At 36.6% G+C, this 26929-nt stretch overlaps 2 protein-coding genes and 2 pseudogenes across 3 annotated transcripts; 1 reads left to right on the top strand and 3 right to left on the bottom strand.

Annotated features, from left to right (window-relative positions):
• Window positions 1–1622: 1622 nt before the first annotated feature.
• LOC104714996 (cytochrome P450 71B3-like) lies at window positions 1623–5060 on the top strand (annotated as a pseudogene). Its single transcript, XR_015564996.1, has 2 exons — window positions 1623–4087; window positions 4378–5060. The product of XR_015564996.1 is annotated as a cytochrome P450 71B3-like (transcript).
• A 10357-nt stretch (window positions 5061–15417) lies between these two features.
• LOC147937709 (small nucleolar RNA R71) lies at window positions 15418–15518 on the bottom strand (annotated as a pseudogene).
• Window positions 15519–21647: 6129 nt separating this feature from the next.
• Window positions 21648–26561, bottom strand: LOC147937708 (uncharacterized). Its single transcript, XM_087467819.1, has 4 exons — window positions 24485–26561; window positions 22753–23290; window positions 22554–22653; window positions 21648–22417 (listed from the first exon to the last, which is right to left on the bottom strand). Exons 1-4 carry the CDS (start codon window positions 24576–24578, stop codon window positions 21707–21709), a joined length of 1443 nt encoding a protein of 480 aa, XP_087323945.1. The 5' UTR covers window positions 24579–26561; the 3' UTR covers window positions 21648–21706.
• LOC104714995 (uncharacterized) lies at window positions 24579–26312 on the bottom strand. Its single transcript, XM_087465227.1, has one exon. The coding sequence runs from the start codon at window positions 26310–26312 to the stop codon at window positions 24579–24581; it is 1734 nt and encodes a 577-aa protein (XP_087321353.1).
• Window positions 26562–26929: the final 368 nt, after the last annotated feature.

Below are 26929 nucleotides of genomic sequence, written 5' to 3'. Positions count from 1 at the left end.
CCCTCGAGATTACTCCTCCCTTGCGTCGACCTGACTACAATCTTGAGGGGTGAGCATGTCGAGTTCATTCCCCCTGCGGATGCATTATACCACTCTGATGTTGAAGAGCAACATGTCGACGTCGCGGAACCAGGAGAAGATCCGATGGAAGAAGACGCAGTTGAGTACCGCCCTGAGCAATTCTACTTTGAAGAGTACACCGAACCGAGAATGAGCAGAGGGGTCAAAGCAGCTCATGACCGCCTCAACAAACTTCAACAATGGGAGAAAGCCAGAGACAAGGCGCTCAGCAGCCTTTCCAAGCCTATCAAGAACCTCGTGCGTTTGTTTAGCTGCTCGACTTCCACAACCGCTGTCCATAGGTCTATCCCCAAGGAAAACAGACCAACGTCAGGACGCCCTTCCGCGCACCTAGCGCGAACACCTTCTCCGATTCCCTCTCCAGCGCATCAATCTTCATTTGTGCCACGGCAGCGTCAGCCTACACCCGTCCCTTCACGCCACTCGTCACATGAATCTAGGGAGAGAAGGGGACAAGGTTCGTGTGTTTCAGGAGCCTCCTCAAGTCGTCGATCAGCGCGTCGTTCTGCAGCTCAAGCTGAGCAAGAGGTTGAGCAACAAGTTGGGCAGCAAGGTGATTATCAGCCTACGGATGTGGTAGTATTAGTCTCGGACCATGGCGAATCCAGAGTCGACGACATGTAATGCGACGAGCAGCCGAGCACTTATCAGAACACGCAAGCGGTTGAGCAACAAGTCGACCAACCCGGTAAGACCACTCCTGCGGATCCCGAACACGGTGAAGGATAGAGCCAGTACCACGCACCAACTCCTTGGGCGAGCTCAGACTCCTTATTCTACTAATGAGGTACTCCTACCTTCCATTGTATATACCATTTCATTTCTGCATTGTTTCTGTTGTGATTCTTAAATCCTCCTGCAATTTTTCTTACACAGGAGACTGTGTAATTTAAGTTTGGGGGAGGGTTTGAGATGATGTATCTAATATTGTGTTCTGTGATTCTTATTTCAATTTTTTGCATCAAATCATGTTTGATAGCATCCATTTATTTGCATAGAAAAACCAAAAAAAAATTTGAAAAAAAAATCAAAAATTTCCACAAAAACAGAGTGTTCATGTAGCTTGCACTTGCATATTAGGATTGAGTCTAGTGTCATTCATATAGGGTTGTTGCATTTAGCATAGGGGTTGATGATGATTGTAACCTTGGTAGCATGCTGAATTCAATAGGATAGGATCAAGGCCCTTGTTATTAGTTCTTTGATGCATGTTGATTGAATTTGAAAATGTAAGATTGAAGCATGTTCTGAATTAACGTCATTCCCTATCTATCTGAACCTAATCCTGACTTGCAATTATCTTGTTATGCATTGAAGTTGAACTCATAAATACCATATACATACTTGGATTGTCTTTCACATTTTTACCACCCTTGTTTGGAATGTTCTTTGGGTAGACAGGGCGCTGCTCTTGTATGTATCAGCTGGTTTCAACCTTTAGCCTTCTCTTAAGCTCAACTCTTTTCATGAGAGAATCTTGTTATGTATCGATGGATCCACTTGAGAAAGAGACTACATTTATCTCTAACCTTTCATCCAAGCCAAATGAGTTCAATGACACTACATAGCTTGATTCATGGTTCTTTGTTAATAAATGTTAAAGGGGGTGATTGATAGGATTGCATGTGTAGATCAAACGAATGAAATTCCTTCACCACACATGTGTCTTTGGGTAGACAGGTTTTGGTGTTCTGCTAGAATCGAACCTAGTCTCTTGGTCTACAAAGAGACAGCCAACTATCTCTCACTCGTCAACATCAATTACCCCATCCTTAGGACTTATTTCTTTCTGATTTTTATTACATTCCTGGAACTGTATCGTTTGTTCATGCTTAGAATCGTTTTCGGTATTACTTATTCTTGTTCGGTACTTGTCATACATTTGCGTTTATGGTTCTGTAACTCATTTTCGTTTTGCATTTTGACCATTCTAGGATTGTTAGACAAACACTCTTCTTGAATTGGCTTGACTTGTGATTGCTTGATTTCATCTTGATTGTTAGCAACATCCCATATGGATTGACACCTTAAGTACTACAACACATAAGGTTAATTGAGACCTGCTAGGATAAGACACACAAAAATCCTAGTATCAACATCTCTGCAGAAGATCAGTTAGTTGACATCTTCACCAAATCCTTACCTCGCGGACTGTTTCTTGAATTGCGTTCCAATCTCGGTGTGTCTGTCTCACCCACACCAAGATTGCGGGAGAGTGTAAGAGAACCATTGGACTCAAATGTGCAGATGGGCTCAGACAATGATACAAGCCCAACATTGAAGTCCACTTCGCAGAAAAAGACAAACAAGGGAGCTTCTCAGAAACAGATGATCAACGGTACGAAGAGGGAGACGCTCCATCTGAAGAATCGATTCAACGTTCTTGAATCTTCACCTGATGACTCACTAGAGACAGCTGGAGGATAAGATATTTTACCTATTCTAGATTGTTCGATAGAGTGGTCTATATAATGTAAATGTTAACCATCTTTGTAAATTTGTCGAAAGCAATAATCATTTTCAAGTCAGTCCAAAGTTCTCTCCTTTCTTTCAATCCAAACTTGCATTGAAGCTAAACATGAAGAAAGAATCGTGGAAGAAGATCTCAATAAGCTTCAATACATGAAGCTTTTCGTGAAAGGAACCTTAAGATTACACCCACGGCCCACCAGCTTCATTACCAAAGGTCCAAAAGAAACAATGAGTCATATCAAGATTCATGGTCTATGTCTATAGCAAGAGATCCTCAACATGGGAAAATCCGGGAGAGTTTAATACAGAGAGGTTTATGGATTTTCTTGTGGACTACAAAGGACAGAGCTTTGAGATGTTACCTTTTGGTTATGGTCGTAGGACCGTTGAATTGGGACTCTTGAACTTGCTTTACTTCTTTGACTGGATAATGCCTGAGGAGAAGAAAGATATGGACATGGAAGAAGCTGGTGATGTCACAGTTGAGAACAAAGTTCATCTTTGATCTTCTTCCTATTATTCGCCATCGACAGGGCCATTAAGTTGTTTTTGACGTAGACACCATGAGGCCCTTTGAGTAGTTGAAATTGATATTTAAGCTATTATTTTAATGTATTGGTCCATGATCAGATATCTTACACAATAACCATATCGAAGATAATTGTTTTTGACCTCTCAAAAGCTTATCTTCACAAAGACACAAAAAATAAATGAGATCACACAAATTTGAGAAAAAACGAAAACAATGTTGATTCCACTGTATTGCTTCTGGTTTATACTTCTTCCCGCTCTTTTCTTGTTAATATTCATTAAGAAAATCAAATACTCGAAACAAAATCTTCCTCCGAGCCCACCTAAGCTTCCGATCATCGGAAACCTACACCAGCTTCGAGGATTGTTTCATAGATGTCTTCACGATCTCTCCACGAAACACGGACCCGTGATTTACCTCCGTCTAGGTTTTGTCCAAATGGTGGTTATCTCATCGAGCGAAGGAGCTGAAGAAGCTCTTAAAACTCATGACCTTGAATGCTGTAACAGACCTTTGACGAACGCCTCATCAAAATTCTCGCGTGACGGTAAAGATATTGCCTTTGCGCCATATGGTGAGGTTTTGAGCCAAACACTTTTCTGTCTAGTTGGAAGTGTCATATGTAGAGCCGCCTTTGGACAAAGTTTCTACGAAAGCAAGCATATCAATAAAGACAGGATCAAAGATTTAATGTTTGAGTTCCAGAAAGTTGGGTCTCTCAGTAGTACTGATCTTTTCCCTTATGGTTTGGGATGGTTTATGGACTTTGTGTCAGGACAACAGAAGAGACTTCGTAAAGTTCTCTTTGAGGTTGATACATTAATGGATCATGTAATTGACGATCACTTGAAGAAACCTGAAGAGAAAACAAATCAAGATCGCCCTGATATTGTTGACTCGATTCTGGATACTATGCATAAACAAAAGCAAGATGAATCATGCAAGCTCACCATCGATCATCTCAAAGGAATCATCCAAGAAAGCATCTAATATTTACAAGATGTGTCAAAATTCATGGGTTTTTTTAATTTATCTTAAAATTATTTTATGTATTAGGTACAGTAGATTTTTTCACATACTTCTATTGATGCATGTGAAATTCCTAACACTTACTCATTTAAAGCTGTCAAATTTCATGAGCCTTTATTTTAAAATCAATTAAAAATGAAAAGACTTTGGTTCATAACTCATATGTATATGTTAGATTATATAAATTTTATTTTCAATGTAGAAATCTCGATAAATTTTGAATATTAAATGGCCTTAACCATTTTCTATGATTGTTGATCTAGGAAATATATCTTGCTGGAGTAGACACAAGCGCCATCACCATAATTTGGGTAATGGCAGAGCTTATTAAAAACCCGCGAGTGATGAAGAAAACTCAAGACGAGATCCGAACTTGCATTGGAATCAAACAAAATGGGAGAATCGAGGAAGAAGATACCCATAAGCTTCATTACTTGAAACTTGTGATCAAAGAAACCTTAAGACTACATCCAGCAGCTCCTCTTTTACTTCCAAGAGAAACAATGGCTGATATAAAGATTCAAGGCTACGACATTCCTTGCAAAACCCTTCTTTTGATCAACGCATGGTCAATAGGACGAAACCCTAAACTCTGGAGAAACCCTGAGGAGTTTAATCCGGACAGGTTTATAGATTGTCCTATTGACTACAAAGGAAATAACTTTGAGATGTTACCATTTGGTTCTGGTCGGAAGATATGTCCAGGGATGGCTTTTGGGATTGCGACCATCGAATTGACATTACTGAACTTGCTCTACTTCTTTGATTGGAGATTGCCTGGGGAAAGTAAAGATATAGATATGGAAGAAGCTGGTGATACCACCATTGTTAAGAAAGTTCCTCTTGAGCTGATCCCAGTTCCTTATCATTGAATGATGGCTTAAACAGGTAAACCTAAGAATGTAAACTTATAAATTTTTGTAAAACAAGTGTGATAATCCATCAACACATGTCATCACATCTTTACATTTGTCATTACCAAGTTAATAAGTAGTATGACTCATAACTTCTTTATTCCACTATAAGTAGGAGTTGTACAAACATGAGAAAGAGAGACAATAATAATACAAGGCTTTTTACTCTTCTCCACTTTCGTAGTCTCTCCACCCTCTCTTTATTATTTCTTGTTTTACTTTATAGAATATTATATACACATATAGGTGTATTATAGTTATAGTTTATAACACGTTATCAGCACGATGTCTTTACCGCTGGAGCTTTTACGAGGTAAGTAAGTTTATATTGTTTCAATTATTTGTATAGAACATAAATAGTATAGATATCGTAAAATTATGCTTTTTTTGGATTGATCATCATAAGTTGTAGGCATTGCCTCTTTAACGATCAAATCTATAGCTAAATGCCTAAATCATATCCGGATAGATCGTTAGATATATGGTAGGCTCTGCCTCCTTCACGATCAAATAAAAGTTATGTCTTCTTCGGATAGATAGATCGTTTTATATGGTAGACTTTGCCTCCTTCCAGATCTAACAAAAGACTATGTCTTTTCCAGAAAGATCGTTAAAAATGGCAGGCTATGCCTCTTATACTATCAATATAAGGCTATGTCATTTCCGGACTGATCGTTATACACATAGAGGTTCTGCCTCATTAATGATCAAATGAAAAGCTTTGTCTTTTCTGTATTGATCATTATATATGATAGGCTCTGCCTATGATCAAAGAAAAGTTATGTCTATTAAATTCTTATATATAAGGCTATAGCTCTTAATTTTATTTTCTGAATTTATATGTTCGTTTATTTAATTTTATTTATTCGTAAAAAATAATTATATGTGTTATATAAGATTTGAAGACAATGAAATGTCTTTAATCAAAAATATATTTCTCTTATGAGAATATATGAAGCACATGTCAATATATTATAGACAGTGCAAAAATAATTGGAAGATCTAGATGAGCTAGTCTCTCGATTTCCAAAGACATCAGATTCATAATTATCGATGTCTAGTGTTCTCCAAAGTCTCAAAGAAACTCACAGAGTTATAAGATATTTTGTTTTAATAAAATTATTATGTAGAGACTATAAATAAATATGGTATCGCAAGATCGACCATATTGGATACATGCATGTATATAATTATATCATGCAAAAACAAAGATGGCAAAATAATATTAAATATGAAATTTTCTAATGCTTCAAGTATAGCATTACCGGTCAAGCCATCCCGGTCAATCAGTGATATTAAAAATCATTGAGAATTTGTTCAAAGGAACAAAAGTTCTTTCAAAAGTATTGCATGTCCCCATTCACATTTCAAGAGGTTGTAAGCACTGCACTTCATTCATATTTCAGGTAACATCTCACTTATGTTGAATTTATTTAAGTTTATTTAAATTTATTAAAATTTATATTTATTGTTTATGGAGTCGATGGTTATATACCTCCTCCTTGAATATGTAGTAGGCTATGCCTCCATAATCATATATTGTTGGCCCATTCACCATCCCTTTGGATTAACAAGCTCATTGTATATATATGATGGTTTGATTTCCTTAATAAATCTCCAAATTAAACCCCAAATATAATCGATCTAAAAATAAGATTCGGTCAAAGGTGAATAGACATAAAAGTCATCATCTTGAGAGGGGATAATACTAATCTCACATCTTATAAGGATCTAAGATAATAGACATAACCAAAATCGGTATGTTATTGATCCTAAAGTGGGATTCAGTACGAGATGAATGAACTCCAAGAGTTATCATCTCGAGGGGAGAATTAAAGGAATCCCACATCGACAATAAGTCGATAAACTTTGGTGAATTTGACACCCCATAGCGATATAACTTTGGTGAAGTCATATCCTTTAGTTTATCACATATATATGTCGCATGTGATAAAGTGGAACATCAATGATGTTCACTCTTGAAATGAGCTATAATGAATCGTTCATAGCGCAACTCAAAGAGATTGTAAAACGGTTCTTGGTGATTTAATCTCCAAAACATGGAACATGCAGTTTTGCATGTAGTAAATATTACATATGAGACCAACAATTTATAAAAATATATATATATATATATATATATATCTCCAATGTTATGTATTCATGGTTGGAGATTAAATATTTCTCATTTTGAATCTTATGGGTGTGTGATATATATTGTAAATGCTCCTCCACACCGCATAAAAGTATAATCCACAGAGGATGAAATATATAGATGCGGGAGATGAGTCTCCGCTCTAATAATATAGAGCCATCTTATGAGAGATGTGCGTATTGCAAGATTTGCATATCATCAAGTTGGATGATAAAATTCTCCATCATTATGGGAGAATCATTGAATAGTTTGAATCTTTGAACAGATGAATATAATGAATATGAACTTGAAAGTTCAAAAGTTCAACAGATCACTATTCAAAACATTTATTGCAAATCAAATGCAATAAGCTTATGGATGAGATTTCATATTATTGATCCTCACATAAATGAATATGAACTTGTAGTTCTGAGAAATCTCACATCCCAGCTAAAAATGCTCCAATAAAAATATGTCTCCGGCAGATGACATATTAAGTCTTTGACACAAATGAAACGTTTATAGACTACTTTGCTTTCTAAGATAAAATCCTCTAAAAAGAAAAGGAGAAAATTAAAAAGAGGATTATACTCTCAAAAAAGGAGAAAATGAACTCATAAAGAGGAGTAGATAGACTCTTTAAGAAGAGGTAATAGACTCCCAGAGAGGAGCAAAAAAACCGATTGATATGGTTAATAACGAAATCAGGTACCTGAATAAAATCTTTTATATAATGATTAAAGAGATCTCGATTAACCATGTCATTACGCGAAATATGGAATCAAAGACATAATGTCAACAATAAAATTATTATATAGCGCAATGTGATTAATGAGGATCATAAATCTCTGCTGTTTGAGCGTATAGATATATATATATATATATATATATATATATATATATATATATATATATATATATATATATATATATATTGGCCAATAAAATAGGTAGTCAAATCTATAAAGACTCGTATGAAAACGAGTAATTTTTGGACTATTGGTATAATTATATATAACAAAATGGTGTGTCTTCGCCATGGTTTGTTAAAATACCTTATCAAACAAAATGGATGCTATATGAATGACTTGAAATATGCCTCATGGGATGCTTGAAGAGCTAATCCCGAAAGATATATGATATCATAATTATGTTCTCGAGAACTCATTGATGATCATCAAAACCCTTAAAAGTTTTTTCGGAAGAAAAGATCTTGGAAACATCTTTCGAAATAGATGCTATAATAATCAATTCTAATAGAAGTCATATATATATATATATAGTCATATAATATCATGTATAAATGCTCAACATTTATATATATGCATAGCCTTTTCTACTAATCTCTTTGCAGCATAAAACTCATTCTCTATGAGTAGATTTTGAGTATGAGTTAAAACGTATCTCCTATTGCAAATGTATGATTAACTTGGACTTAATATATTTTGGAACCCAAAAGTTTGGTTTAGTTGGTTTTGCAGATGGAAGATTTATATTGAATCAATATAAAGATATATCGCAAAACAAAGACTTCACGACGTTTCAGTGATAGACTTTGGCCATTGCTTGTTCAAGTCATGCCAAAATAATTGTGCTTCATATGCCAATCGAGAATCCATAATGGCTCAGATGACGCTCGAACGTCAACCAATAGTAATCCGCCAAAGACGGGAGCCTCCTAACATGTTGGCGAAGAACTTTGCACTGAGGGTTCGATCATCATCAACTAGTTAATGCTTGTTCAGACTCATTAGCAAGAAGCAAATGAAAGGCAACAACTCTGCTTGAAGACTCTGTTGCATATGTCGCCCAAATCAAAGGAAGTTACACCAAGAACGACAGAACAAGACATATTCCTCTCTTACACTCAAGAATTCGAGAAGAATAAAGAAGTTGATAGCCAGTCCATCAACTCAAGTAACAATGTAGCAGAGTTACTTACAAAGGGAGAGAATATGATGATTTGCGTGGCTGCACTCTTTTTCCCTTATCATGGTTTTTATTCCACTGGGTTTTTCCATGACAAGGTTTTTAACGAGGCAGCAAATAACATGCAAAAGATCGACCTCGATGGATAATGTCAATGATGAAGGGGGAGATTGCATCACTATTCGTTGGAAACTACAAAGCATGTTAACAAAGGCCATTTCTACTTCAACATTCAGAAAGCATATTCACAATATTTGAATGTGTCATCTACGAGATCGTTGAAGTCTTTTTGAGGGGGAGTTTACGTCATTGTAATCTTTTTTCCTCATCATGGTTTTTATCCCAATGGGTTTTCCATGATAAGGTTTTTAACGAGGCAATACGTAATTCGTAATGATGATGGATTATCAAGGGGGAGTGTTGTAAAACAAGTGTGATAATCCATCAACACATGTCATCACACTTTTACATGTGTCATTACCAAGTTAATAAGTAGTATGACTCATAACTTCTTTATTCCACTATAAGTAGGAGTTGTACAAACATGAGAAAGAGAGACAATAATAATACAAGGCTTTTTACTCTTCTCCACTTTGTAGCCTCTCCTCCCTCTCTTTAGTATTTTTGTTTTACTTTATAGAATATTATATACACATATAGGTGTATTATAGTTATAGTTTATAACATAAATTAATTTTTTTTAGAGGGAATAATGATGTGTATCGTTTTACCTTGGGCCTGCTTTACCTCTTCAGAAATTTGAGTTTCAAGGGCCTTAAATATTTCAAGTACAAATTTTTAAGCCATACCGGGAATAAGAGTTTTGTGAAGTCCAGTCAACACTTAATATCATTTGGTTTAATCATTTAGCATTTAAAAATTCGGGTCAACACTTAATATCATTTGGTTTAATCATTTAGCATTTAAAAATTCGGGTCGTTACTTATAGTATACGTATAAATCGTTACCAAAATATATATAGCTTTCAAAACCATACTCAAGTGGATTCACAGAACAAGCAACAATGTATGATGAACCAATGTACAATGCAACAATATACAATGATTGAAGACTCGGATTGAAACGTGCAACAGGAGTCCTAACGATAACCATCTCCTAACGACTTAGATAAGGCCTTCTATGAATTCACAATATCTCAGGACAATGCTCTACACTCCTAGACACAAAATGTATAGAAAATATGTCATTTCGTAAACTACATTGTCATGTAGCGCTTGGTTGGTCGCAAACCAGCCACGAGTCTTTGTATACTATTATGTTACGGAATTTCACGCAACACACAACATACAAGAGGGATAACCTGATTCGACTAATGCTAGTTACGTAACTAACATGGCACAATGCTAGAAATAATAATCTATTTCTAGTATACACTATAATTACTATTAAACATTGTCAACTAACTTAATCAAGGAACTAATTAAGTAATTAAAGATAACCTTCCTAAAATTAGCCACGGCACTTACCCTTATCGGGTCGTCCCGAAACAAGTTATATCAGTAATTCTAAGTTACCATTGGACAAAAGTAAGGTTTTCTCGGCTAAATCTAGTTTTGGATCTTACTGATGGGTTCTCACCATACTAATAGAAGTTGCCGATAGCCTTTTTTTGGGCTGATCATTCCCGTCTATCGGATATTCACTTTATTGAATCAATCAAACTAAAACGTTTAAGAAGAACTCTCTTGAAACCTTTATTGCTTAGAAACTTACTCAAAACTAAGCTTTCACAAACTCTTAATCTCTCTTAAGTTATGCCACAACCTTTGACACATCCTTATATAGAGATTAAGATAACACCAAAACCGAATCCTATTTTGAATAGGTTTCTAACTAGATAACTCCTAGAATACTTTGAACTAATCCTAATCCATATCTCGGTAGGAATAGTCTAGAAGCTTCTTTTAACTTTGTTTGTCCTTCAAACTTAAGCTAACATTCTCCCCCTTAAGCTTGACATCTCCTTTTCCAACATCCTTAACTCCTACAAGATCTCTCATCTCTGTAAATTTAATTCTTCCAAGAGCTTTTGTGAGTATGTCCGCCTTCTGCTTGCTCCCTGGTACATGCTCCACTTCTACTAAACCATTCTCAACACATTCTCGAATAAAATGGTACCTGCGATGTATATGCTTGCTTCTACCATGGAAGACCGGGTTCTTTGTAAGAGCTATAGTAGATTTATTGTCTATTCAAATTACTACCTTCTCGCTTTCTTGTCCAGTGATCTCTCCAAGAAGTTCCTGAAGCCAAATGGCTTGTTTTGCAGCTTCGGTGGCTGCCATGAACTCAGCTTCACAAGAGGACATTGCCGCTGTCTCTTGTTTTTGGGAACACCAAGTGATCGGACAGTGATTCAAATAGAAAACATGTCATGCTGTACTCTTCCCATCATCATCATCAACATTATGACTACTATCACTGTAGCCAATTAGCTCTGCTTCATCTTAGTGACTGCGACTGATCTCACTGTAGCCTACTAACCCTGTTTCTGTTGACTGCAAGTACTTAATTCCAAAAGAGAGTGTTCCACGCAAATATCGAAGGACTTGTTTCAGTGCTGCCCCATGAGACTGCTTAGGTTCGTGCATGTATCTATTCAAGACTCCAACGCAGAATGAGAGATCAGGCTGAGTGTGTAAAAGGTATCGCAAACAGCCAATGTTACGTCTATACACCTTCTCGTCAATACAAGCTTCCTCAAGTGCTTTAGACATCTTTAGGCCTGATTCCATCGGTGTGAGCACAGCATTACAGTTGCTCAAACCCGCTTCTTTGAGAATCCTTCCTGCATATCTTTCTTGTTTTAGTAGGATCCCATCACTCTGTTGCGAGACCTCGATGCCAACATAATAAGTAAGCCGACCGAGATCACCCATCTCAAATTTTGCAGCCATCCTATTCTTGAAAATCTTGTATAAGCCTCATGTTTGATCTTGAGGAAATAAAAGATCTTTAAATTAATTACTTTAAGTGATCAAAAAATCTTATGTTTATACAATATAAAAAGATACATAAAAAATATTTTGAGAATTTTTTGATTTCTCTCGAGCAATTAGGAAAATCTAATTTTATTTAAAATGTCTAAAGGTTTTGAAGAAATTTTTATTTTTCGAAAAAGCATTTTGTTATCATATACCTCTAACTAGTAAATCATCGACATAAACAGCTACAAGTAGAAGATGATTACTCACCACCTTATGATACAATGAAGCTTCCTTTGAGCACTTCTCGAATCCTAAATCTTTGAGAGTCTGATTCAATTTTGCATTCCAGGCCCTTGGGGCTTGTTTCAAGCCATAAAAGGCTTTCTTTAGCTTGTACACTTTGGACTTGCTATCTTCGACAACATAGCCATCAGGCTGAGACACGTATACCTCCTCCTTTAATTCTCCGTGAAAAAACACCGTTTTGGCATCTAAGTGGTGCACTTCCCATCCTCGTGAGGCAGCTAACACAATGATCAATCGAACAGTCTCCATTCGTGCTACAGGAGAGAACACTTCATCAAAATCAATACAATACCTCTGAACATAACCCTTAGCTACCAATCTGTCTTTGTATTTGTTAATACTTCCATCAGAATTTCGTTTAATCTTGAATACCCATTTTAGTCCTATCGGCTTGACTCCAGCAGGAACTTCTACTAAACTCCAAGTATTGTTCTTAGTTATAGAGCATATCTCCTCATCACATGCATCCCTCCAAACCTGAAATTCCTTTGCTTCATTAAAATCCCAAGGTTCCTCATTCAAGGCTAGCAACAATCTCTCACTTTCAAGCTCAGCGATAATAACATAATCTTCCAGATATTTGGGTTGAGTTACTACCCTAGACGATCTCCGTAAAACTGGAAGGTTCTGCTGTTGTGATTCTTCTCCCATTGATCTTTCTGCAACTGAAACTTCTTTATTTGCAGAGCTTGTTACTATGGTTGTGACATTCTCGTCGTCATCATTGATAACTTTTTCTGCTTTATCTCTATCTTCCTCTGTTTGTTCTTTTTCCTTAATCATCTCATTGTTCACAGTCTTTGCATAAACCAAGGTAAACGTGCCTGATTCATTGTTTTCATCTTTGCTATTCCACCTCCAGCTCGAGTTTTCATCAAACACCACATTTTGGTTAACAACAATTCTCTGTTTTGCCGGATCAAAAAGTCTATAGGCTTTAGAGCCCGGTTCTGTGCCAAGATGCATCAATGATTTTGACCGATCATCCAACTTCTTTAAATGTTGTGTGATATATCATGGTTTTTGTGGTTTTTAACTATGATATAAAGAGTCTTTTAGTGTCTTTTGATTTGTTTTCTAGGATGTTTTTGAGTCTTTACAGGTTTTCTAGGATTTTGGCATAAAAGGAGCAAAGTGGAGCAATCTGGATCAGTTTGGAGCAATAATCCACAAGAAATCATTTTGGAATCGATCAGAGGAGATGGTGTCGGTCGACACTGCCTTAGCATCGATCGACACCCAGTCCAAACCGACGAGAGAGCCAAATTTGGAAGTTTTACAAAGTTGCCCGAAGTTTTCCATATTTGCAAGACTAGTCCCTGACGTGTTTTAGGACATATATATATATATAGTTTTTAGGTTTTCCAAACCCTTAAGTATTATTCTATCAAGTTTTATTTTTCTGGAACCCTGAGAGATTTTTGAGAGATTTTTGAGAGCTATTGGAGAGAGAGATCTGAACTGCTTTGAGAGAAGAATTCTTAAACTCCTTTCTTACTCTTTTAATCTCTATTGCTTATTATTCAGAATTATGTTTTGTTCTTCATTGAATATGTCTGAGTAGTTTGCTTGTTAGGTTCAGGGTTTTTCACAGGGATTTTATGAATTATTAGATCTGATTATTTAGGATTCATTATCTATCTAGATCTTCATCTTAGGTTGTTCTTCATATTAATCCTTGATTGGCCATCTAGAATTAATACTCTAGGAAAATAAATTGATATGAGAATATAATTGATTTTCCTGATAAAACCTTTTGATGAGCAAAATGATTTCTTGCAAAAAGATTTGATTTAATAATTTTGTGAACAATCTAAACCTGATTTTATTGCTGATTTTTAACCTAGAATTTTACAAAGAGATTTGGATTTTCTGGTTTTAAATTTAGATATTATTTGCAGTGAGAACTGATTTAATTTACAAAAGTGTTTAGAGTTCTAGATCTGTTCTTAATTGTTTGAATCCTAATTTATTGATTGATTTATAATTCATAATTTCCTGAGAAATTCCCTAGGCTTAGCTTTTTGATCAATTGAATTTACAACAGTTTTATTTAATATTTTGCATTGCTTTTTATTCAATTTAATCTGTTTAGCATAATTGAAAAACTTTATAATTTATTGTGTAGTCTTGAGTCCTTGTGGAATTCGACCCCTAAGTACTGCAGTGATCTCTTAATTTGAGAGAGTAGCTCTAGGGTAAATTTGAGCATATCAAATTTTGGCGCCGTTGCCGGGGACTCTTTGATCTACCATTAGATTTGAGTTTTAAATTTTGTCTAAATTTTTCTTTTTATTTTCAAACTAACACGCGTTTGTTTTCTTCTCTCTTGTGTGTTTCAGGTGTATGCCTAATAAGCCTAACACAAGGAGCAACAAGACTGGTCCAATTCTGAAGCTTTCAAACCAAGAGTTGGGAAAACTTGAGCGTAAGAACAGAAAAGCATCCAAATCTCTGAAGATGGTTAATACGATCATTCTGATGCCTGATGAGGCTGGTGTTTTGAGGGGTCAAGAGGGCCATTTGCGCAATGAGCAGGCTGTTGTGAACCAGCAAGCTGGTGTCGTTGATGATCCGGATCTTGGTGTCGATCGACACCAACCAGGTGGCATCGATCGACACCTACCTGCAGACGTGCGTGGAGCTGCCAACCACGTATAGAACCCCGTTCGACGACGGGAGAACAACCGGGATCTGATCAGGACCATTGTTGACTACAACCAGGCTGATCTGGTGTATGAGAACCGGTCTGCTATTGTTCCTCCCCCTTTTCAGAGGAATGATTTTGAGTTGAAACCTGCGTACTTTCAACTAGTTGGGCAAAGACCTTTCTCTGCTTTGCCCAATGAGAAGCCCTTGGATCACATTGAGCATTTTGAGGATCTGGTGACTAGCATCAAGGCTAATGGGGTGACTGAGGACTACATCTTCTGCAAACTCTTCCCTTACTCACTTGCGGGAGAGGCATCTCAGTGGTTGAAACAGCTGCCTGCTGGATCATTGACAAGCTGGCGTGATGTCAAGGTGGCCTTCCTCAACCACTTCTATGATGATGCAATGTCAGATGAGTTGAGAATCAAGCTGTCTTCTTTCAAGCAAAGACCAGATGAAGCCTTCAAAGCAGCTTGGGTGAGATTCAAGGCTTACCAAAGGGACTGTCCACACCATGGTTTCTCAAGGGTTCAATTGCTAAGTATCATCTTCAGAGGGTGTGACTGGGAGTATCAGTTGGCTTTAGATGCTGCAAGTCATGGGAATTTCAAGACAAGAATGCCAGAAGATGCTGAATTGTTGATTGAGAACTTAGCTGCTAGCAATAGTACTAAGAGAGCAGATGCTGGAAGGAAGAGATTACATGGAGGATATGATTCAAATCAGGTAGCTTCTGTTAATGCTAAGCTTGATTCAGTGCACAATCTTCTTGTGGGAAAGAAGTCAGTCCAATTTGCTGCTGAAGTTGAGACATTTGAGCCAGAGCCAGAGAATTCAGAGGAGAATGTCAACTATGTGTATGGAGCTGGGTATCAGGGATAGAGATTCGGTAATCAGCAAGGAAACAGACCTTACAATGGTGACCAGAAGCAGCAACAGAACAATGGCTATACAAGAACCTATGGGAATTCATCTTATCAGTCTCCACCTCCTAAGACTTCTTCTGAGAGTAGAATGGAGGCCATGCTTGAGCAGCTTCTACAAGGTCAAGAGAATTTGACAGTGACATTCAATGGAAAGATTGACATGTCTACACTGAGCTGAATGGAAAGATTGAAGCATTGAACATTCATGTCAAGAAGTTGGAGAATCAGGTTATTCAGACTGCTGGGTCTGTCAAACGACAAGAGGGTTTTCTTCCTGGAAGAACTGAGTCAAACTCCAAGCATGCTTGTAATGCCATATCTGTGAGGGATGAAGATGATGTTGAAATTGCTTCTGCCGAACTGGGTGAAAAATCGACCAAATCCTCGACTCCAGATGATGGTATCGATCGACACCACCTGGGTGTCGGTTGACACTCATCCCAGACGAGCCCAGAAACCGCAAAATCTCAGGTTCCAGCTGCTGAAAGGGTCTACAAGCCTAAGATTCCTTTTCCCTAGCCAAGAAAGTCTAAGCAAGGGATGGAGGAAGCTAGATGCAAGGCTATGATGGATAAGGTGATGATTGAGATGCCTTTAATTGATGCAGTGAAGCTTTCACCACCTCTTAAATGCTATGTGAAGAGAATGGTATCCAATGGTTTGAGCCCTGAAGAAGGAGCCTTGCTAACTAAGGATGTTAGTGCAATTCTGTTGAACCAGCCTGTTCAGAGGAAGAAGGAGAGAAAGCAGGAAGTTGTTGTCTCTAAGGAAGTGAGTGCAATCATTCAATGTAGGACTGCTAAGAAGTTACCAGATCCTGGAAGCTTTGTACTTGATTGCTCTATCTCAGCAGGAAGGTTTTCTCACTCACTTTGTGACCTTGGCTCTAGCATCAACTTGATACCATATTCTGTTGCTGTGAGACTTGGGATGACAGAATTCAAGCCAACTCAGATTTCTCTAATCCTAGTTGATCGATCCAGAAGAACTCCTGAAGGTGTTTTAGAGGATATTCCAGTTAAGGTTGGCAACTTCATGATTCCCACTGACTTTGTGGTGCTGAAGTATGATCAAGAGCCTAAAGATCCTCTCATCTTAGGAAGATCTTTCTTGGCTACAGCTGGTGCCATCATTGATGTGCAGAAAGGACACATAGCACTAAATGTGGATGGTTTGAGAATGAATTTTGAGATGGATAAGCTGAGGAGGGCTCCTACTATTGATGGACAGACATTTTCTGTTGAGAAGGTTGCTGCAACACGAGCATCAGAAGCAGTGTCGATCGAAACTAACAACAGGGTATCGATTGACACCCCTCCACGACCGAGACAGAACAGCTCTAAGACTGATGTTTCAAGTCAGAACTCTGTTCCCAAACAGAAAGTCTCCCACTCCACATTCCAGAGTCCTCAAGTAAGGCAAAGGTACACCTCTTCTGCACCTAATCCTCCTCCTATCATCAACAAGAATTTCAAAGAGATAAAAACTGTTTTGCAGTTAACCAAGCCACGAGATTATCGTTGAGCACTTGTTTCTTCTGTTGATGATTTTGCACGACATAAGAGAAGCACAACCATCCTGAAATCCCGCCCTGGTCTTGTTCCTAACAACCTTGGCAGACCTCATGCACCTAAAGCTTATACACCACCTTGGATGAAGAAGACTTCAATGCCATGTTCTGCTCTTCCGGATGCCTGAGCTCCAATACAGTCAAGCTAATGACTGAAAACAAGCGCTTAGTGGGAGGCAACCCACTGGTAGGTTTTTTTTTTTTTTTTGATTTTGATTTTTGTTTATTTTATTTCTATTTTTGTTTTCCTCTTACTTGATAACACTGGGGACAGTGTTGTTTAAGTCTGGGGGAGGTTAGTTACTAACTATGATTTCTGTTTTTGAGTTTCAGTTGTGTCAGTCAAAACCATAAAGTTTGAGTCAAATTTTTCAAATTTTTCTTTTTGTCTTTAGGAATTATGATCTTGATTAATGATTTCTCTTATTTGGCTAACACTCTAATGATTACTTGTTTATGCTTGATCTCAGAACTGAAGCTTAGAAAGACTATGAGCCTTATCAACAATCCTGAAAGCCCTTATTCAATGGATATCTGTTTGATCTAACGTTGTCTCAACCTTTATTAGCATTTTAACCGGACTTAATCTCTTACTTTGGGGTTGGAAATCAGTGGACTAGACTTCTTCTTCGGGCCATACAAGACAGTGCAATTTTTCAAAGTATGTCTCCCCTCTCTCTTCCCTTCAGTGCTTTAAGAAAAAAAAATATAAAGAATAAAAGATGAGATGATTTTGATCAGTTTGGAGAGGTAGGTAAATTACCTGTGACCTCATTATTCTACTTTTGAGTCAAATGATCACACAAAGCTTGGAAGCGAGGGGTAGGTAAATTACCGATGACCCCGGTATTCGCTTACACCTTTGAAAAAAAAAAAAAGAGAAAAGAAAAACTTTTGGAAGTGAGAAAAGGGAGAGGAAAGGAGATGTAAGAAGAAAGTCCTGGCCTGAAGAGAGTCCACATGCCACCCAAGGTAAGAATTCACCTTATTTATGCTTTAATATTGACTAATGAGATGACAATGGAGATTTCCGAGATTCCAAGGGATTGTGGGATTTGAGAAAGGAATGTTGATGCTAATCATGGTTAAGTATAAGAAGTAAGTTCTTGAGTCAGGTAAATGAAGAGTGTGAATAAGAATCATCATGCAATTGAGTGAGTTGCCTGTTTTCAAACCTCTTTCACAGGTCTAAGTTTTTGTTTTGCTTGAGGGCAAGCAAAGGCTAAGTCTGGGGAAGTTGATATATCATGGTTTTTGTGGTTTTTAACCATGATATAAAGAGTCTTTTAGTGTCTTTTGATTTGTTTTCTAGGATGTTTTTGAGTCTTTACAGGTTTTCTAGGATTTTGGCATGAAAGGAGTAAAGTGGAGCAATCTTGATCAGTTTGGAGCAATAATCCGCAAGAAATCAACTTGGAATCGATCAGAGGAGATGGTGTCGATCGACACTGACTTAGCATCGATCGACACCTAGTCCAAACTGACGAGAGAGCCAAATTTGGAAGTTTTACAAAGTTGCCCGAAGTTTTCCATATTTGCAAAACTAGTCCCTGACGTGTTTAGGACATATATATATAGTTTTTAGGTTTTCCAAACCCTTAAGTTTTATTCTATCAAGTTTTATTTTTCTGGAACCCTGAGAGATTTTTGAGAGCTATTGGAGAGAGAGATCTGAACTGCTTTGAGAGAAGAATTCTTAAACTCCTTTCTTACTCTTTTAATCTCTATTGCTTATTATTCAGAATTATGTTTTGTTCTTCATTGAATATGTCTGAGTAGTTTGTTTGTTAGGTTCAGGGTTTTTCACAGGGATTTTATGAATTATTAGATCTAATTATTTAGGATTCATTATCTATCTAGATCTTCATCTTAGGTTGTTCTTCATATTAATCCTTGATTGGCCATCTAGAATTAATACTCTAGGAAAATAAATTGATATGAGAATATAATTGATTTTCCTGATAAAACCTTTTGATGAGCAAAATTATTTCTTGCAAAGAGATTTGATTTAATAATTTTGTGAACAATCTAAACCTGATTTTATTGCTGATTTTTAACCTAGAATTTTACAAAGAGATTTGGATTTTCTGGTTTTAAATTTAGATATTATTTGCAGTGAGAACTGATTTAATTTACAAAAGTGTTTAGAGTTCTAGATCTGTTCTTAATTGTTTGAATCCTAATTTATTGATTGATTTATAATTCATAATTTCCTGAGAAATTCCCTAGGCCTAGCTTTTTGATCCATTGAATTTACAACAGTTTTATTTAATATTTTGCATTGCTTTTTATTCAATTTAATCTGTTTAGCATAATTGAAAAACTTTATAATTTATTGTGTAGTCTTGAGTCATTGTGGAATTCGACCTCTAAGTACTGCAGTGATCTCTTAATTTGAGAGAGTAGCTCTAGGGTAAATTTAAGCATATCATTGTGACTCAATCTTTGCATAACCGATACACCCAAATACTCGAAGATGTTCCAGGTTTGGTTTCCTCTGTTTGAAAGCTTCATATGGCGTCTTGGTTACTAAAGCTTTAGTAACTAACCTATTAATCAGGTAAGTTTCATGCGTACACCTTCTCCCCATAAATAATTTCGTACTCTCATATGCTTAAGAATACTTCTGGTCATCTCAAGTAGTGTCCTATTCCTTCTCTCAACTACACCATTTTGTTGTGGTGAGTAAGGTGCTGTTCAGTGTCTGTATGCCGCATTCTTCACAAAACTTGTTAAATTCTTCTGACACAAACTCTCCTCCTCGATCTGTTCAAAACGTTTTTATCTTAGCTCCTGACTCTTGTTCTATAAGTGCTTTAAACCTCTTGAATCTTGGGAAAGCTTCGCTCTTCTCTTTCATTAGTAGTGTCCACATGTAGCGAGAGTGATCGTCAATCAAGACAAAAATATATCGGTTACCTGCTGCTGTTGTAGGTGTGATGGGTCCACAAAGGTCTCCATGAACAAGCTCTAGTATATGTGAAGCACGGTAAGCAGTTTTGTTTGGAAAACTTTGTCTTGTTTGTTTTCCAAATAAGCAGGATGAGCATGTTTCCTTATCAACTGTAAACATAGGTACACCCATGACCATTCTTTTTCCCAACATGTTCTTCATATTCTCGATCCCTATGTGTCATAGTCTTGCATGCCACTTTGAAGATTCACTTGTTGTTGTGACTTGTAAGCATCGAATGCTCTCAACCTGCATCACAACTTTGTAAAGCCTGTTCCTAGACCTGTTAGCCTTTACCAGTAGCTTACCATCTCGATCGTTCAGAGTCAAATAGTTCTTTCTCATCCTCACATCACATCCAGCTTCTGTAGCCTGACCAAGGCTAATGATATTACTTCTCAGCTCTGGGATAAAATATACTTCATTCAAAACTTTTCTATCACCATTCTCGCATATAAACAGAATAGACGCTTTGCCTTTGATGTCTATGCGAGAGGCATCTCCAAAACGAACCTTGCCTATGACTATTTCATCAATTTTGAAGAAGTAACTCAAATTTCTAGTCATATGATTACTGGCACCATTATCTAGGTACCACACATTATCATCGGCTGTATGTGTATCCATCCTGATTGGTTTAACATTCTGTTCATTGAGGTAGACAACCTCATGCATCATCAGCTCATCTGCCTGGTGTGTATCTTCATCTTCAGTTTCATGTGTCTCTTGAAGCTTCAACAACCTATCAGGACAATTGGATGCATAGTGACCACTTTTCACTACAAGAAAAAGTGAATATTGTGACGGAAAAATTGTGACTGTTCGTTCTGTCATAATATTATAACGATTTAGATACGAAAATGTGACGTATTTAAAATGGTCATATATATGTCACTGTTTAGTTATAATATTGTGACCGACCTAAAAGTAACTAATTTTGGTCACTATTTGTGTCGAATTTGTTACAAAATATTTAGTCACAAATATAATTACGGATTTGTAACTAAATAAGGTAATTAAATTATACGGTTTTTGTGACTATATTTACGTCACTTTTAGTTACAAATATTTTGTAACTACCTAGTCAAAATTAGTCACTATTTTAGTTACCTTTGTGTTTAGTCATAAATTGTGACATAGTTATTACCACTTTTGTTACTCCAATTAAATAATAAAATAGTTTCAATAATGGAAAAAAAAAGAGCTGAAAATACAATTTTTCCAAAAGAGTTCAAATGACATAAAATAATCTGAAAATTATTACTCACATTCGTCGTCAGTAGTTAATTCGATATCAGAGTTCCCATCTTCAGCGTCTGATCCAACTTCTTCTTCTAGTATTGGATCATCAAGATCTTCTGGTTGACCATCTGGATATAATAGTGTCTCAATGTGCAATGAATCAGATTGGACAACAGAATTAGTGTTATCATGTTGCAGTGCAGTGAAATCCAGATTTTGGTTGACCAATACTTTTCCTCTTGGCTGTATCATAATTGCTGCTTCCCATTGTTGATCTTTTTTCGGCTGAGTCATTCTTGGATATGGAACATAACATACCTGATCTGCTTGTGAAGCCAACACAAAAGGATCGTACTTTTGATAATGCCTTTTAGCATTAATATCAATGATCCCTGACTTGTTTTTTCGTATACCTTTCCCAATGGTTGAATCATACCAATCACATTTGAAAACCACGACTTTAAGATCAACTGGTCCTGGATAATGCAGCTCATAAATCTCTTTCAATACTCCATAAAACTCAGCAGCTTCTTCACTTGAGCCGGAAGATGTTACACCTTTCACACAAACTCCATAATTGGCATTCTTTTTGTCTTTCCCATGATCATATGTGTGAAACATATATCCACGACAAAAATACATTGGCCAACTAGTAACTTGAACCATTGGACCATGAACGAGACTCAACAACCAATTTGGATATGAATTATTGTTCAAGGTATCTTCCACCTGTTTAAAAAAAAATGATGTATATTCAACAACCACGATACATGCACATATTTTAAGCTTACAAAAAAAATCATGTATAATATAAGCTTAGCAAAGATACATGCACATATTTTATTTTATTTTAAAAAACACTTACATGTTTTTGTAACCAGGTTGAATATGTTTTTTCTCTAAGCTTGGTTAAATTGTTTTTAGTAATCCCAGGATTAGTCGCAATCATGCTCTCATCAAATAACCTATATAAATATAAATTCATGAAAAAAAATTATGATTTATGACACTCAATCTACTAATATATAAATTAAAGTACATATGTGTATATTATTTTTACGTACCTTTCAAATGATCTTAATTGATCGCAGTTCTGCAAAATATATGTATGTGCAATATGATAATCTCTATCTTGGAGCCATATATGTATTTCTTTACCACTGCCCCTCCCTGCCTGAGAAAATATATCTGGAATTCCATCAAACTCATGAGTATCGTCTTGATTACCTCCATCATAGTGTCGATCTCCTGTTCGATGTTTTGTCTTTATGTGTGGTTCAAAGTAATAAGTACAAAAAGTAGAAATTTCTTCGTTGATGTATTGTTCAACAATCGATCCTTCTACTTTTGCCTTATTTTTTACTTTTTTCTTTAGATGGCCCATGTATCGTTCAAAACAATACATCCATCTAAACTGCACAGGTCCGCCAAGACTAGCTTCGTGTGGCAAGTGAATCACCAAATGCTCCATAACATCGAAAAAGGATGGAGGAAATATCTTCTCCAAATTACAAAAAACCATGCATATATTATTTTGCAGCATCGCAACACCATCTTTGTGTATAGTTCTTGCGCATATATCTCGAAAAAATAAGCTAGCACCTAAAAAAAAGATCATTATATGAATAAAGTTCTAACCATAGAAAATTAAATAGATTAGTGGAGAAATATACAACAGCTTTAGACGTAGACCACTTGACTCATAAACAAAGAGATAAAAAAATACAAAGAACTATAGTCGTAAGCAAAGAGAATAAAAAGGACTTGTTTGTGTTTTTTTTTTATCTCTTGTAGTGACTCGTAAACAAAGAGAATAAAAAAAGGACACTTGAATCGTAAACTATAGTGAACACAAAGAACTATAGTGAACACTTGTCTGTAAAAATGACTTGTTTACGTTATTCTTACGAGTCAAGAATAAAAAAACAAGGGTTCTCTGTTTTCTTCATGAAAAGCAGAGGAAAAACTCTGTTTTCCTACACAAAAACAGAGGTGACACACACTTCTTTTGTCAGATAACTCTTTATTAATTCAATTCAAGGATGATCCATTTTACAAGCATTAGAGGTTTTATTTATAGAGCAGCTACGTCAAACTAAAAAGAAAAACCAAAAAGAAATAGAAATTCGAGACAAAAGAAATATCAACAACAAAATAGAAAACTAACAAAAACAATCCAACGACGAGATAAACACCAACGGACAACCAAAATTATAGACGCAATGATCTCAAGCGGCTCTTTCGAAGATTGGAGCGGAGCGTTCCTCAACACCAACGACGAGATAAACGGTCCAGTCCTCACTTCCACTCTCTTTCTCCCTAAAACATTCGTCGAAGGTATCAACGCCACATCACCACTCGTAGCTTCTTACCATATCGTTCCACAAAGGCTTCATGAGACTTATGACGGAGAAGTCAAGCCATTGTGGAACGATATGGTAAGAAGCTACGAGTGGTGACATGACGTTGATACCTTCGACGGATGTTTTAGGGAGAAAGAGAGTGGAAGTGAGGACTGGACCGTTTATCTCGTCGTTGGTGTTGAGGAACGCTCTGCTCCAATCTTCGAAAGAGCCGCTTGAGATCATTGCGTCTATAATTTTGGTTGTCCGTAGCTTCTTACCAGACACATAATATTATATGATACTTGTTACTATACGTTGAATAGACAGAACAAGAGAACACTTAGACACATAATAAATAAACATCAAACAAAGTCAATTCGTAAAAAGACATGTTAATCGTAAAAACAAAGTCAAAATTGTTCAAATAAAATAAACAAAGTTGAAAACTTACCGGATAATGCATCGTGTACAGATTTATCCATAAGCTCAGCAAACGCAATTGGAAGTAATCGTTGCATTAAAACATGGCAATCATGACTTTTCATTCATGTTAATTTTGCTCCAGCTAGATCAACACAGTTAGATAAACTTGAGGAATATCCATCTGAAAATTTAACATCCTTTTGGAGCCATCGTAAAAACACTGCCTTTGCTTCTGGTTGTAGTCTAAAAATTGGGATAGGTGCCTTTCCATCAGCTGTTAAGTGCAAATCTTTGCGATTACAGTGCTCTTGCAAATCAAGTCGTGATTTGATGTTATCTTTTGTTTTCCCCTGCACATTCAGTAAAGTATTGATGATATTATCTAAAAAATTCTTTTCAGTGTGCATCACGTCAAGATTATATCGAAGTTTATGATCCTTCCAATATGGTAGATCCCACAAAATACTTTGTTTATGCCAGCTGTGCGTTTTACCGTATCCTTCTAATCGTCCATGGTTTCCTCCGCAGTCCACTGTTTTTGGTAAACAACAAACTTCATTGTAGAGTTCCTCGCCTGTTAGTATCTCTGGTGGACTATCATCTACAGCTTTTCCTTTTTTGAAATTTGTTTTATTCCGCCGATAGCTATGATCAATTGGTAGAAAACACCGATGACAATCAAACCAACTTGTTTTTTTACCATTCTTTAACCAAAAGGCACCAGTTTGATCCAAACAATAAGGACATGCTAACCGACCATGAGTTGTCCATCCAGAAAGCATACCATAAGCTGGAAAGTCGCTTATCGTCCACATGAGTACAGCTTTTAAGAGAAAGTTCTGCTTAGTAGAAATATCATATGCTTCTACACCGTGAACCCACAAATCTTTCAGCTCTTCTATCAATGGTTGAAGAAAAATATCCAGACTTCTCTTAGGATGATTTGGCCCAGGAACTAGAATGGTTAGGAACATAAATTCTTGCTTCATACACAACGCAGGTGGCAGATTATATGGAGTCAATATTACAGGCCACAATGAATAATTATGTCCCGACATACCAAATGGATTAAAACCGTCTGTGCATAATCCAAGGTAAACGTTTCTTGGTTCAGATGCAAAATCAGGGTGTACCTTGTGAAAATGCTTCCATGCTTCTCCATCAGATGGATGACACATTTCTCCATCATTCGCTAAGTGTTCTGCATGCCATCTCATTTCTTTTGCAGTATTAAGAGACTGATATAATCTCTTCAGTCTATCGGCTATCGGCAAATAAAACATCTGACGATATGCAATTTTTTTCTGCCCAATCTTCTGAGTAGGATGAAATCTATCTTTTTTACAGAACAAACACTTCTCTTCCTTCTCAGCATCTCTCCAGAATATCATGCAATTATCTTGACAAACGTCAATCTTTTGATATGGTAAACCCAAAGACCGCATAAGCTTCTTGATTTCATAGTACGACTTTGGTGAGTGGTTACCTTCTGGCAAATATTCTTGCATCATTTGAGCAATTGAGTCCATACATTTTTGAGATAGATTATAATCTGTCTTCAAACTCATAAGCCGAGCCGTTAATGAGAGCTTCGAAAGACCTTCTTTACATCCATCATAAATTGGCTGTTTTGCAGCATCCAACATATCAAAAAACTTTTTTGCCTCAGCATTAGGCTCTTCTTCCAACATCTGATCAAACTCTGTTTCTGTATTACCAAATGCATCTGAAACCATTGTCACATAAGGATCTACTGGCTCTGTGTGAGACTCAGTTCTGAACACATCTTCTTCAGAATCGTTGTTTAACATATTGTAATCTTCCCCATGAGAAGTCCAAACCCAATAGTTAAGCATAAATCCTTTGTTGTATAAGTGTGTCGATACGATACGTTCTTCTTGTAACTTTGGATCATTCTCACACTTTATACATGGACAAAACAGCTTTTGCTTCTCGAGAAACAGAGGTTGACTTTTAGCAAAGTTTAAAAATGTTTCCAACCCTTGACAATAAGTGTTTGAAACTTTATTGGTTGTAGGATCGATTCTTTCATACATCCAACGCCTTGTAGCATATAAATCACTATTAGAAGACATTCTGAACACCTGAAAATAAATTTGAGAAAGTAAAATTAGAGAACATTATAAAATTGAATTAAGATAGCCATGTATGTTCTTATTAATTTAGGTATTAGTTTACAGCAAAACTAAACTAATGAGATGGGACAGAGACTCGACCTATTCAACAAACAAAACAAAAAAGATGGCAATAGTATTCTCTTCAGCTCTACATCTCGTGAAGGAAAAACAAAATTGAGGAGAAAGGCTACCAGAACTGATCTGCCTGCAAACGATGAGGTATTTGTTCCTGAAGTCACTAACGAACATAAACGACGACCAGTAGTAGCTTGGACCTTTGTGAAAAAAATTCCTTATGTGATTCTAATCTACCCTCTATTTCAGCTCCTCGATGT

The sequence above is a fragment of the Camelina sativa genome, chromosome 9, assembly GCF_030686135.1.
Source record: "Camelina sativa cultivar CO46 ecotype springtype chromosome 9, ASM3068613v1".
Taxonomy (NCBI): Eukaryota; Viridiplantae; Streptophyta; class Magnoliopsida; order Brassicales; family Brassicaceae; genus Camelina; species Camelina sativa.
Note: the sequence above shows the minus strand (reverse complement) of the source record. Positions and strands in the feature narration are given on the sequence as shown.

What these genes read in the sequence shown, in the direction of transcription:
- LOC147937708 (XM_087467819.1), bottom strand. Translation starts at nt 24,578, where the DNA reads ATGAAAAGTCATGATTGCCATGTTTTAATGCAACGATTACTTCCAATT. An exon ending in TGTACACGATGCATTATCCG is followed by an intron (nt 23,291 to 24,484) that starts GTAAGTTTTCAA and finishes TCTTTTTTTTAG; the next exon opens with GTGCTAGCTTATTTTTTCGA. An exon ending in CAACCTGGTTACAAAAACAT is followed by an intron (nt 22,418 to 22,553) that starts GTAAGTGTTTTT and finishes TTTTTTAAACAG; the next exon opens with GTGGAAGATACCTTGAACAA.
- LOC104714995 (XM_087465227.1), bottom strand. Translation starts at nt 26,312, where the DNA reads ATGCTTAACTATTGGGTTTGGACTTCTCATGGGGAAGATTACAATATG.